Source organism: Leopardus geoffroyi, chromosome B4 (assembly GCF_018350155.1).
Source record: "Leopardus geoffroyi isolate Oge1 chromosome B4, O.geoffroyi_Oge1_pat1.0, whole genome shotgun sequence".
NCBI classification, from domain to species: Eukaryota; Metazoa; Chordata; class Mammalia; order Carnivora; family Felidae; genus Leopardus; species Leopardus geoffroyi.
In genome coordinates, this window is record NC_059341.1 from 42252889 (window position 1) to 42266673 (window position 13785).

Consider the following 13785-nt stretch of genomic DNA (forward strand, 5'->3'; position numbering starts at 1 on the left):
TCTATAAGCTTGGAAAATGTCTCAAAGTATATATAAGAAATCATCAAGGAACGCCTGGGTGGCTCAGCCGGTTAAGCGTCCGACTTCGGCTCACGGTCTCAAGGTTTGTGGGTTTGAACCCCGCGTCGGGCTCTGTGCTGACAGCTCAGAGCGTGGAGCCTGTTTCAGATTCTGTGTCTCCCTCTCTCTCTGGCCCTCTCCCCAGCTCGCGTTCATTCTCACCCTGTCTTTCAAAAATAAATTAAATTAAAAAAAAAAAAGGAACAAATCATCAAGCATGGTCGACTTTAGAAGGACACACCAAGAACAGATGGGAGGTCTTTTACTTGCCATATTCTTCTCATACTATTAACCATAAAAATATTACTTTTATAATTTGGAAAAAGTGATAAAACAAAGGATCAAAACACATACATATTTTGGCTGGTAAGATGCTAATCGTTAACTATTAATATTCATTAATTGCATGTTCATAAAATTATTAACACATAATTGTCTATGGACATTAGTTATTGCTGATTGATCATGATTAATAAATAATTGACTGTAGTCATTATGATTCATCATTTAATAATTCATTTAACTCAGCCATTGTATTTCTTTTTGTAGGTCAAAAGCCATTTGCTGATAGACACATGTTAAACATGCATATATTTTATAATATGGACATGTATAATTTTTAAACATTCTTTAATAAATCTATATAACTGTAAAATGGAAGATGCAGAGGAAGTTGAGCAATACATTGAAACAACAAAAAGTCCCTTTGAGAACAAGGATATTTTCTAACATGTGAAAAGCGTGTGAGTCATTGTGGGAATTACCAAGTCATATATATGTTACTAACGCCTCCTGACACCTGTGAATTTTAATCAATAGAGGCCAGCTGGATCTTGTTCTAAAGGATTTTTAAGGAATAGAGTGGAAAATTACTATAGGTAACTAACCTTCCAGAGAAAGCTGCATTATATTTTAATGTCTAATTGACGTTGCTTCTTCTGACATTCAAATTCATTCCTCTTAGATAGGTCACATTATAAAACAAAAACTCCCAAAGAATTAGGAAGAATAGAATGAGATTACCCACTGAGTCTCGAAGGTGGCAGAAGCTGTGTTGTAACAGAAGGAACAAGGAACGGAGCTGAATTGCAAAGTCGTCATATCATGCAAGGCGTGGGGGGGGTTCAACTGGGGCAGAGGTAGGAGATTGCTTTAACAGAAGGGCTATAAACCCACAATGCGACATATTCAGCCCAACACGAAGCCAGAATGTCCCAGCGTTGCAAGCAAATGAGGAAGAAACCCACCTGAACTATGAAAAGAAACTCACATGGAGTTATAAATGCCTCCGCTGTGTGCCCAGCTGTGTGCCGAGTGCAAAGATTTGGTTTTGTCCTCTTTCCCGCCGACAAATGTGTGCCAGTAAGGCTCAGAAGTAAAACTGGGAGTGCGGAGGCGGGCCCCGCAAATGTCAGAGACAAATTGAGGCCTGAGTGGGGAGGCCTGGAAGAAAGTAGCGAATTTTTTTTTTTTTTTCTAAATAGGCATCACATCCAGCACGGAGCCCAGTGCGGGGCTTGAACTCACCTCCCTGAGATCGAGCCCTGAGCTGAGATCAAGAGTCGGATGCTTAACCAACGGAGCCCCCCCCCCCCCGCCCGGGGCGCCCCAAACAGAGAGATTTTATCCACCCAAAGAAAACAGTATTTTTAAGCCCCTGATGTTTCCCCTCGGTCAGCCCATTTCTGTTGGTACTTACCACTATCATCATTTCCCCACTTTGTTGTTTCCTTAAGTGAGGAGACTCGTTGCCCGGTAAACTCCCTTGTCCTCCTTATGCAAGAAAGGAAACCCTGACTGAAACACAAAGCCGCAGAACAAATTAATATTATTATGCCTTCAGGCTGAACTTCCTTAAAAAAAAAAAACAAAACAGAAATGGATTCATTTTCCTTAGATCTTAGCAACAAAATAGTACTGGACTCAGAAACTGATGAGAGAAGGAGAGAGAGAGAGAGAGAGAGAATGAATTCATCCCAACCATCTACATCACAAGACACAGGTAAAATTTGCAACTCTGCCTTTCTTTCATAGATCTTTTTTTGGGGGGAAGCGGTGATAAATACGCTGAGGGGATAGGACTCTAGAAATGTCTCCACTGAAGTAAAAGAAGGGAGACAGAGACAGAATGTAAGGGGGAAAACAGGCAGTGGTTAGGAGACGCTATGTTGTACTGAGGGTTGCTGGGCTGGGTTTGGGGGAGAACTGAATCAGACTGCTGTTCCCACCCTTTCACTGTGTTGCATTGGGCAAGCCACCTCCCTTCTCTGGAACTCACTTTCCCTGTTTGTAAAATGTTTATCGGGTGGGAGGGGGAGAGGAACTGTAAGAACATTGCTCACGTTTTATATGAATTGGTTTACAAAGGGCTTGGGAAATGAGACACCAGAAAGAGGAGGGCAGGAGAGAGATTAAAAAAAAAAAAAACAAAACAAAAAACAGGGAGGGTGAGAGAGAGAAAGGGAAAGACAAAGATAGGAAAAGAAGACGGAAAGCCTGAGAGACTTAAGAAGGAAAAATAGCACATCTGTCTCAGTTCACGAGTCTTAAGATCAGCAATGGCTTATTCTAGTGGTTCTAAAAGCTGGTTCCCAGACCAGGAACTTGCTGGCTCCATAGGAGCTCTAATGAATTGTTAACACTAGAAGTGAGGCCCCATCATCGGTGTTTATTTAAATTTTTTTTTTTTAACGTTTATTTTTATTTTTGGGACAGAGAGAGACAGAGCATGAACGGGGGAGGGGCAGAGAGAGAGGGAGACACAGAATTGGAAGCAGGCTCCAGGCTCTGAGCCATCAGCCCAGAGCCTGACGCGGGGCTCGAACCCACGGACCGCGAGATCGTGACCTGGCTGAAGTCGGACGCTTAACCGACTGAGCCACTCAGGCGCCCCCACCATCGGTGTTTAAACAAACTCTCCAAATGATTCTGAGGCATGCTGAAGTCTAAGAGTTACTCCATGTAGACAGCGCAAGTGGAAGGAGATAAGTAAGGTTGAATAAGAATCTCTTTTGTATCTTGCCTTGGGAAGATTGACCATGTTTGCATATTGCTTTCTACAGAGAAAGGACACTTCTCTTCCCAAAGGCTCTTATGGACTGTTGCTGGGGTCTCCATTCTACTGCTCAGTGTCTGTTTTATCACCAAATGTGTTGGTGAGTTCTAAAGGTCAAGTTTAATCTCCCTGGTGAATATTAAGAGTAAAATCTTTCTTCTTGCCTGTGGGTTCCCTTCTCCCCCAAAGGGTATTTCTGTTCCACTTTCTTCCCTGTTTATCTCCAGGTTATTCCTCAACTAGAACCCCAACTAGTACAGAACGGTTACCAAATTGCAGCGACCTCTGACATATTTTTCATGATAGACATTTTTCATCTCCTTGGTGGCCTTGAGTCCTCGCCTTTGTACTTCTGTCATGAATGTAAACTTCTCCACGGGAACCTAGCCAGACACATGACAAACTGTGTTTTGGAACAAGGGTAGGGAGGGTGGGCATAAGAGAAAGTGAAAGCTTATTTGTTTTCTCTGGGCCTTTGGACCTGAAGTAAAGTACATTCATCTTCATAAATCAGCAAAAACCATGAAATGTGAATCCTTTTTTCTTTGGGTAAGTAAATCTCGGCACCTCTCCGTGTAGAAGGACAAATAGAGAGTAAAAAAAAGATATCATGATGATTGCTGGTACTTTTGTTACAAATACACACATGATAAACTTAATTTTTTATCAAGAATAATGAACATACACTCTGCCCCTTTCCTTACAGTGACGTATCATAGCTTTCAACTCTGTGACGAGAAAAAGTTCCAGCCATATGAGGATTTAATGGACTTCTCCTGCTACAAAGATGGATCGGGTATAATAGTCCTCAGATTTGAACATCAACATTTACATATTGACACTTTTTGGCTTCTAGATTGATTTGGGGACAAGGAGTTGGATGGTGTCCTGTTTCTCAAAAACAAAATATAAAATCTTGCCTGTACTACCAGAGAATGATGAGGAACTAATAAGACAGGTCTAGGACTTTGAAAATGTGATTAGCATTAGACAGGAAATCCTGGGGACACCATAGCAAACTTTTAGAAGAAATTTGAGGTATGTCTGAACAGAAAATGTAGAAGTGGAACGTATTATCTCCAGGAGTGCACTTTCTTTTCATTCCTCACTTGCTTCCCAATGAGGTGAAGAAGAAAAAATAGAGGGAGAATAGGGAATTTGGAGATATCTCAGAAATATACTCTCTACACTCTTACATATATATAGTTTTGTTCTAAGTCTTAGCAAAATGCTACATGACGCTCCTCTGGAACTTAATTTCCTCACCATTAAATTGAGAAACACTGGACTATTTCTTTTTAATAAACTTCAAAGACTTACATTCTACAATTCTAAGAAGTTTAGCCCATCTCCACAACCAGTTTGGAGACTTTGTTGAGGGCATATTGCTTGGGCAACATGAGAGATGGTTGCTTAGATAAAATGCATAACCTTCTCTCACCTTGGCATTCTAAGAATAGTTAATAAGGCTCTATATCAATAGCATAACAGAGATAGATTGTATGTATGACTGCATTTACTGGCAAGTTTAGAAAATAAGGATTATATCTCAGGGTGCCTGGGTGGCTCAGTCAGTTAAGCATCTGACTTAGGCTCAGGTCATGATCTTATGGTTCATGGATTCGAGCCCTACATCAGGCTCTGTGCTGACAGCTCAGAGCCTAGAGCCTGCTTCGGATCCTGTGTCTCCCTCTCTTCCTGTCCCTTCCCCACTCGTGTTCTGTCTCTTAAAAATAAATAAATGTTTGAGGCGCCTGGGTGGCTCAGTCGGTTCAGCGTCCGACTTCGGCTCAGGTCATGATCTCGCGGTCCGTGAGTTCGAGCTCCGCATCGGGCTCTGGGCTGACAGCTCAGAGCCTGGAGCCTGTTTCCGATTCTGTGTCTCCCTCTCTCTCTGACCCTCCCCCGTTCATGCTCTGTCTCTCTCTATCTCAAAAATAAATAAACGTTAAAAAAATTTAAAAATAAACATTAAAAAAATTTTTTTTTAATTTAGAAAACAAGGGTTATGTCTCAAAAGACAAGACAATTGCTATTTGTGTTCACTGACATAGGAATTCTCTAAAGTCTTAGATAGTAGGTTGGGGAGTGGGCAAGGACAAGGGGCTCCAAGGTACCAGTCAGAAGACTGGTCATGATGAACTTCATGAGGCCAGATGAAGCTTTCTGCTTCCTTACTTAGTTGATACATGACACTCATGGAAACTTCTCTCCTCCTAGGTTCAGTCAAGAATTGTTGTCCGTCGAGCTGGATCCATTTTCAATCTAGCTGCTACTTATTTTCTACTAACACCATGTCCTGGGCATCAAGCGTAAAAAACTGCTCCAACATGGGAGCACATCTGGTTGTTATCAACACACAGGAGGAGCAGGTAGTTGGAGCACAGTCACCTCCAGTGTCAATGTCACATTCTTTCCAGGATCTATCCCTCTTTCCATACGTGTATGCACTCTTTGGTCCAAAATTACTATTTGTTAAGTGAATGTATTAAAATGCATGCTGTTCCTACTATTTCTATAAGTCGATACCTACTCTAATTTATTGTCATCACTAGAAGAGCCTAAGGGGGGAAAAAGGGGAATTTCCATGTTCAATGCCTTTCTTACTAAGACAGGGAAAAAAACGGGAGGGGGGGTGGGGAAGCTGACAGTTCATTTTAGAGTGACTATTGTGTTGATGAACACATCAGATGATTATGTCAGATATGCCCAAGATATGTCCGTTATCTTTAAGCTGTGATTAGTAATCTTTCATGCTGGATATATAAGTAGCTTTTGCTACAAATAACAGTAGATCAGCTTTGAATGAGATATTAAGAAACTCCTTCTCTGTTAAAGGTTCTCTTTTGTTGGTTTAATTCTATGTTCCGTATATTTTTACCACAATAAAAAAAAAAATCAGGAGATACTCCTCCATGATCTTATGATTTCAGAGCCATTTATCTGTCACCTATAATCCACTTTACCTCTTTTAATAACAATTACCTTCAACACTTGTCCAAAATTGAAATGACTGATCTACTTTGTGTTTCTATCATGTTGCTCCTCTAGGAATTTCTTTTCTACGCGAAACCGAAAAGGAGAGAGTTTTATATTGGACTGACAGACCAGGTGACTGAGGGTCAGTGGCAATGGGTAGATGGCACACCTTTCACAGAATCTCTGAGGTAATTTCCTTCTTACAGGACAATTTTAACACTATCTCAAGTCCCAAAGTTAGACCATTGTTGAGGGGAGTTCTCAGAACCTCCTTCCATTCCATGAGATATTTTCAGGTCAATCCTTGGTGATTTTATGTGCAAGAAGATAGTCGAAGGAAGCACGAGGATCTCGTGCTCTCGCTTCCTGAGACCATCTGAAGAATAAAGGGGAAATAACAGATGAACATGAGGAGGGAATCAGAATCGAAGACTGATTCATCGGAAATGCAACAGAGACAAAGAATGAAATTCAGAGTCTTGTGCCCAAACTAGTAAATGATTTGAGGGTAGTGATTTGAGAAAGGAGATGTATGGAGTGAAAGTGGGGACTCCCTTGATAAGTTCTCTTTTCCCTTTGATAGTGACCTTACACCCTTAGAGCACAGCACATTGGAGTTTTCATGGTTTTGATCTCATTAATTATTTCATTTTACCTAAACTGCACCCTTCTGAGATACGTCGATATTATTAATCTTCATTTAGCATTTGAGGAAACCAAAGGCTCAGTTCTAAGAGTACAGCTGCCATGCGCTGAGACTCTAGAAAGTTGCTTCTCTACAGCATCGTAACACCACTAAAGTATGCACCTACGTTAATACAAACTCGGTGCAGAATAAAGGGAACTAACCATAAAATAAGACACAAGCGTGAAGGAAACAAATTCATGAGCATCAGTGCTTCCCGTAACTTCTCATTATGGGTCTCCAGCTGAGGAAGGTTGACAGACCAGAAAGTCAGGAATATCCAGCTGGGCTTCGCCCCTCGCAAACTCTAAGACTTAAGACAAGTGGTTTGGTTTTTCCGGGATTCCTTTTCTTCAATAAAATGGAGGTTATAATGCCTAACTATGATGCCTAATGGAGGTTATAATGCGCAACAAAATTGTTGCGAGGGAGCACAACACAAATGCAACTGGTCTAGCATATGAGGTCACTTGGCCTCCTGTAGCTGGGATTTAAAATCTGTACCTGCTCTCTTCCAGCTTCTGGGACGAAGGGGAGCCCAATAACATAGTTACAGTGGAGGACTGTGCTACCATACGAGACTCTTCCAATCCGAGGAAAAATTGGAATGACGTGCCCTGTTTCTTCAATGTGTTTCGGATTTGTGAAATGCCTGAAATAAGTGCTTTGAATAACAAAAAAATCTTCTGAGAACAGAGAGCACAACTGAAATGCATAAATACAGAGGCACAAGACCATGAACACAACACCAGCACGAGAAAACTGTGCACTGCACTTTATAAGGACTACCTAGGGACTTCATAAGGACTTGTCGCTTTTGATATAAATAAACTAAGTAGTTTCGGGGCGCCTGGGTGGCTCAGTCGGTTAAGCGTCTGACTTCGGCTCAGGTCATGATCTCGAGGTTCGTGAGTTCGAGCCCCGCATCAGGTTCTGTGCTGACAGCTCAGAGCCTGGAGCCTGCTTCGCATTCTGTGTCTCCCTCTCTCTCTCTGCCCCTCCCCTGCTTGCACTCTGTCTCTGTCTCTCAAAAATACATAAACATGAAAGAAAATTTTTTTACAAAAGATCTTAAATAAAATAAGTAGTTTTGAACGATATAATTTGTGATCCTGATTGACATGCATTTTTCTCTATATTAGTCTCAGGACTTCTCCCAATTTACCAAGCAATTCTCTAACAAATGCTGGGAAAAGTAAAGAATACTCCTGCTTTGTTTGTGAATATTTATATGAATAATTAATTAATTAATAATTAATAATTAATAATTAATTATATCAGAGGCGTAATTGTAATTCCAAATAACAAAGCCATATATCCATAAGTCAGATAAGGGGGACTAAGAATCCCATTAACTAATCCATTACATTAGCTAGTTATCATTAACCCAAGAGCTGGCCCAACGCTGACAAAGCTTAGAGCCAAGTAGTTGTCACAGAGATCAACTCAATGAACCAATTTATTTTTAAGATATAGACAAACTGTTGACTTTAAAAGCCACTTCATTGGACTCACCTCTGTAGAAGCTATCCAATGCTATATTATTAAGTGGATATATATGAACTCTCCAAGAAATATACTAACGACTTTTATAAAATAGATCATAAATTTGCAATGAAGCAGAAACGCCTTTATATTTTCCTGTAGGATAGCAAAACATTTCAGAATGCCAAAGGATTTATAATTTCATTAACATCCTGAGAAAAATAGCTCTACTAGGAATAAAACTCAATATAGATATAGAAGATTTCTTTTTTTTGTTTTGTTTAAATCCAAGTTAGTTACCATACGGTGTAATAATGATTTCAAGAATAGAATTTAATGATTCATCAGTTACATATAATATCCAGTGCTCATCCCAACAAGTGTCCTCCTTAATGCCCATCACCCACTTAGCCCATCCACCCCCAATACCCCGCCAGCAACCCTCAGTTTGTTCTTTGTATTTAAGAGTCTCTTATGGTTTGACTCCTCTGTTTTTCTGTTATTTTTGCTTCCCTTCCCCTATGGTCATCTGTTTTGTTTCTTAAATGTCACATATGAGTGAAATCATATATTTGTCTTTGACTGACTTATTTCCCTTAGCATAATACACTCTAGTTCCATCCACGCTGTTGCAAATGGCTCCACTGGATAACTGAATCTCGCTTGGATTTGTGGCTATTGCTCAGCTAGGGCCAGGGTCCAATAGCTAAATTGTTCTAAGAGAACATTCAGCTTGACAGCTTCCTATCTCAAGCCTATCCACTACGTGCATAATATTTTAATCAATGCTGATAAGGTTATTCAAGAATATTTAAATATCATGGTACCTTGAATAACCACACTTCTTGCACACGGCACCACACAGAGACCCTCAAAATTCATACACTGAAATTAATGTGTAATCACTAGATGGAAAATTCAACTGGGTAAGTGAATATAGTATGTAGTAAAACCTTGGATTGCGAGTAACTTGTTCTGCACGTGTTCCGCAAGACGAGCAAACATTTCTAATAAATATTAACTTGATAAAAGAGCAATGTCTTGCAACACAAGTAGTATGTGACACCGAATGTCATATGATCACAACTGAGCCAATGGTTCTTCTCTCTCTCTCTCTCTCTCTCTCTCTCTCTCTCTCTCTGTGTGGGATTGTGGGTGATCATCTCCCATGTTCAGATGCTCAGTCTCAGACTGTGGTGTTTGGCAGAAATCAGTGATTTTTCAGAACGTTGGGAGGGGCCCACAGCTGGCACTAGTGTATTTTTTGTCACTTCAAAGCACCTATGGACAGTCGTCTGCTTTTCTATACAAAAGTAAGCTTAGGAATGCTTTGCTTCATTCTAGGTCAGGCTGTCTGCCAATATAGACCCTTTCCTCTGCTACCTTATTGCCAATTACATTAAATACAGCATGTGACAAGAGTTTATCAATACTGTACCGAAGCCAACATCCGTGCGAGTGTATACAATGGCCCCGATGCAAAAGATTTCATTGAGCCAACAGATAGCAGTGATTCCATTAATGATAGTGAAAGTCATCCTACACAATAACCCTCCTTCTCTTGTCTCCCTCACACCAGCCACGAAGGTTTTCAAAGGTAAGGCCAGGTTAATTTGTTTATTTTTCTTTATATTTTATATTTTCTTTGTTACTTTGTATTATGTTACAGTATTGTAATCATTTTTATATGAATATTTTGGGGTTGTGGGATGAATCATCTGAGTTTCCATGATTTCTTATGGGGAAATTCACTTTGATATACAAGTGCTTTGGATTACAAGCATGTTTCTGGAATGAATTACGCTCGCAAACCAAGGTTTATGTATATTAGTTTTCCTTAAAGTGTTCATTCCTCTTAGATATATGTGACAATATGTAGTTTTGTTGATTTTTATTATATAAGGAAATATTTTGTCACTCAAAAGTTATCTCAGATTATGATATACCAATATAATGAAACACTATTTACTTATATGGGGCAAGGTATAAATCATTTTCCAAACTATATTTTTAAGTAAAAAATGCAAGATATTTTCCCCCCAAAACCAACTAATCAATTTAAAAATGGCGCCCATTGGCGCCTGGGTGGCTCAGTCGGATAAGCGTCTGACTTCGGCTTAGGTCATGATCTCATGGTTTGTGGGATTGAGCCCTGCATCAGGCTCTGTGCTGACAGCTCGGAGCCTGAAGCCTGCTTCAGATTCTGTGTCTCCCTCTATCTCTGCCCCTACTCTATTCATGTTGCGCTCTCTCTCTCTCTCAAAATAAATAAACATTGAAAATAAAATAAAATAAAAATGGGCAGAAGACGTGAACAAACATTTCTCCAAAGGCATCCAGATGGCTAACAGACACATGAAAAGATGCTCAACATCACTGAGCATGAGGGAAATGCAAATCAAAACCACAATGAGATACCACCTCATACCTGTCAGAATGGCTAAAATAAAAAAACACAAGAAACAAGTGTTGGGGAGGATGTGGAGAAAAAGGAACCCTCCTGTATTCATTAGGGGAAATGGAAACTGGTGCAGCCGCTGTGGAAGAAATATGGAGGTTCCTCAAAAAGTTAAAAATAGAGCTACCCTATGATCCGGTAATTGGACTATGAGATATTTACTCCAAGGGTGGAAAAATACTAATTCAAAGGAATAAATGTACCCAATGTATATAGCAGCATTATCTACAATAGCCAAATTACGGAAGCTTAAAGAAGCCATGTATACACAACAGAATATTATTCCATCATAAAAAAAACAATGAAACCTTGCCATTTGCAACATGGATGGAGCTACAGAGTATAATGCCAAGCGAAATAAGACAGAGAAAGACGAATACCACATGATCTCACTCATAGGTGGAATTTAAGAAACAAAACAAAAGAACAAAGGAAAAAAAGAGAGAGAGACAAACCAAGACACAGACTCTTAACTATAGAGAACAAACTGATGGTTACCAGAGGGGTGGTGGGTGGGGAAAAGGAGGAAATAGGTGACGGGGATCAAAGAATACACTTGTCATGATGGAAACAGACAAACAAAAACCCCTTAGATTTGTGGGGGAAAAACTGTAAGATGTTGAAGGCAATGTAGATAATGTTGCTATTAGTATAAAAACAGTAGGTTATGTACGTATATATATTTATATAACACATATAAACATACATGGAAATACATATAAGAAACATAATCATATCTACTCTGAAGAGGCATTTAAGGGACTGAAGTTCAGGGTGGAAGATTTAACTGATACTTTTATTTACATTTTTACTGTTTGAGATGTGTGTGTGTGTGTGTGTGTGTGTGGCAAACACACACACACACATATACAGCAAACACAAAACCAATATTTAAATTTTTTAAGTGTTTCAAATTTCTAAGACTACCACCATGCCCTAAAAAATTTGCATTTATTTTTATGAAATTACTATCAGGTGTCTTAAAGAAATTATGAGGAATACAAGTGCCATGAGAGTTAGAAATAGATTGAAAGGGCCTGAGGGTGGAAATAGGGAGACCAGTCAGAAGGCCATTGCAATAATCTGGGTAAGAACGATGGTCTGTGGTGGTCACCACGGAGGTAATGAGAAATGATCAGACTGCGAGAAAAGAGATTAAGGATATAGATGCCGACACAGATGTATAAAATCACACAGAGATCACATTTTATTGACAACTGAATCTCTACCTATATATGGTAGAGAAAGTGGATGATGTTAACTACACAAAGCCTTTTAGCATATACATAAAATTATTTCCACAAGTTTTGTAGATTTTGTGCTATGTAACTAGTGAATGGCGAACAATTAAAATCATTAGCACAGGGGCGCCTGGGTGGCGCAGTCGGTTAAGCGTCCGACTTCAGCCAAGTCACGATCTCGCGGTCTGTGAGTTCGAACCCCGCGTCGGGCTCTGGGCTGATGGCTCAGAGCCTGGAGCCTGTTTCCGATTCTGTGTCTCCCTCTCTCTCTGCCCCTCCCCCGTTCATGCTCTGTCTCTCTCTGTCCCAAAAATAAATAAACGTTGAAAAAAAAAATTAAAAAAAAAAAATCATTAGCCCTCCTTCAGTTAAAAGTATCAGCTTTAAATGCAGACACACACATACACACACACACACACACACACACACACACAATCAATCAAACACTAATCTTCCTAATGCAGAAAATCACTAAGTAATTTACAAAATAAATGCTGTTTTCAAAAATAGCTTTAAGGCAGTCAGGTTAAAAAGCCGTTGCTTGGCCTGGATGGCCGAGTCAGTTGAGTGGTTGAGCATCTGACTCTTGACTTTGGCTCAGGTCATGATCTCGCGTTTGTGAGATGGAGCCCCATATGGGGCTCCGTGCCGAGAGAACAGACCCCACTTGGGATTCTCTCTCTCTCTCCCTCCCTCTCTGCCCCTCCCCTGCTCATGCTCACTCTTTCTCTCTCTCTCTCTCTCTCTCTCTCTCTCTCAAAATAAAATCAACTTCAAAAAAAAGCCACTGCTTGGAATTGTTTAGCTTCGATTCAGGAAACATCAACAAATTGAGAATTTTAAGAAAGACCACCATATTTTGGATAGCACTGCTCCACAGTTAACACTAGTGATATCATAAAAGTGTCATGTCATGTTGTTAAGACAAGGACTTCCCTTCTAGTTTGAACTCTAACTTTATAGCTCTAAAAAGACATGCTACCATAAATGGGCTGAAAATATGATTTTTTTTTCCTGACTCAAATTAAAAATGTAGAAACACGAATACAATGCTACAACTTGCATCCATTAGTCAAGAGGCCAAGTCACCCTAGTAACTTTCCTGTAATACCGAAGGCAACACAGTTTGCCGCTCATGAAAAGTAGTTCTGGGCCACAGTCCTGTTTCTCTTCATGAACTAGCAATGTTCCAGGTGAGCTGTTTGCCTTCCCGTGGGTTCACTTTCTTCAGCTACAGAGTTGAAGGCAGTTTGGTTAAGGTGGCCTATGAGGGATTTATCCGCTTGAAAAGAAACTAAGTCAGCTTGGGACTCCCTGCTTTGGGAAGACATTAAGGTAGAGTAAGAAGAAAATGTTTTTAAAGGTAGATAGACTTTCTTTTTTTTCCATCTTGGCAATACTACAATTCAGAACTCCTACACTCCTGTTCAGAAAATATTTTGCCCATGGGATGTCAATCTAATGACTGATACCATTAAAAAGTCTGGGAACGAGACATTAAACAATAAGAATGTCGTTTAAAAACTTCAAAGGGTTTGTCATATTTAAAAAAAAGTGGCATGCCTCTATCAGTTGGAATACCCTGCCTTTGAATTTTAAGAGCTAAGAATTTGAGCAGAGAACAATGACCAAGAGATCACCTCATTTGAGCCATTCTGTTTGACATATAATCAATGCACACCAATCGAAAAGGAAATACTTTGATACACTATCAAGAAAGCAAAGTTCATGAAAATGGATTCTCACAGAAAAGATGATTCTGGCCACCAAACCACACAAAAGCACATTGTCTTGAATGAATAAAACAAAAGTAAGGCCATCG

General features: G+C 39.9%; 1 protein-coding gene across 2 annotated transcripts; it reads left to right on the forward strand.

The window, feature by feature from the left end:
* Positions 1–1880: 1880 nt before the first annotated feature.
* On the forward strand, positions 1881–7716 carry CLEC4E (C-type lectin domain family 4 member E). Of its 2 annotated transcripts, XM_045464326.1 has the most exons (6): positions 1894–2062; positions 3123–3215; positions 3822–3911; positions 5336–5487; positions 6167–6282; positions 7298–7716. In XM_045464326.1, exons 1-6 carry the CDS (start codon positions 1939–1941, stop codon positions 7467–7469), a joined length of 747 nt encoding a protein of 248 aa, XP_045320282.1. In that variant the 5' UTR covers positions 1894–1938; the 3' UTR covers positions 7470–7716. The 2 variants fall into 2 exon arrangements, with proteins under 2 accessions (XP_045320283.1, XP_045320282.1); XM_045464327.1 differs by lacking the exon at positions 3822–3911 and having other exon boundaries at positions 1881–2062.
* Positions 7717–13785: the final 6069 nt, after the last annotated feature.

Excerpts from the sequence above, each read along its gene's own strand:
- CLEC4E (XM_045464326.1), top strand. The coding sequence starts at position 1,939 with ATGGATTCATTTTCCTTAGATCTTAGCAACAAAATAGTACTGGACTCA. Across the intron at positions 2,063-3,122 it reads ATCTACATCACAAGACACAG|AGAAAGGACACTTCTCTTCC; the intron begins GTAAAATTTGCA and ends TGCTTTCTACAG. Across the intron at positions 6,283-7,297 it reads CCTTTCACAGAATCTCTGAG|CTTCTGGGACGAAGGGGAGC; the intron begins GTAATTTCCTTC and ends GCTCTCTTCCAG.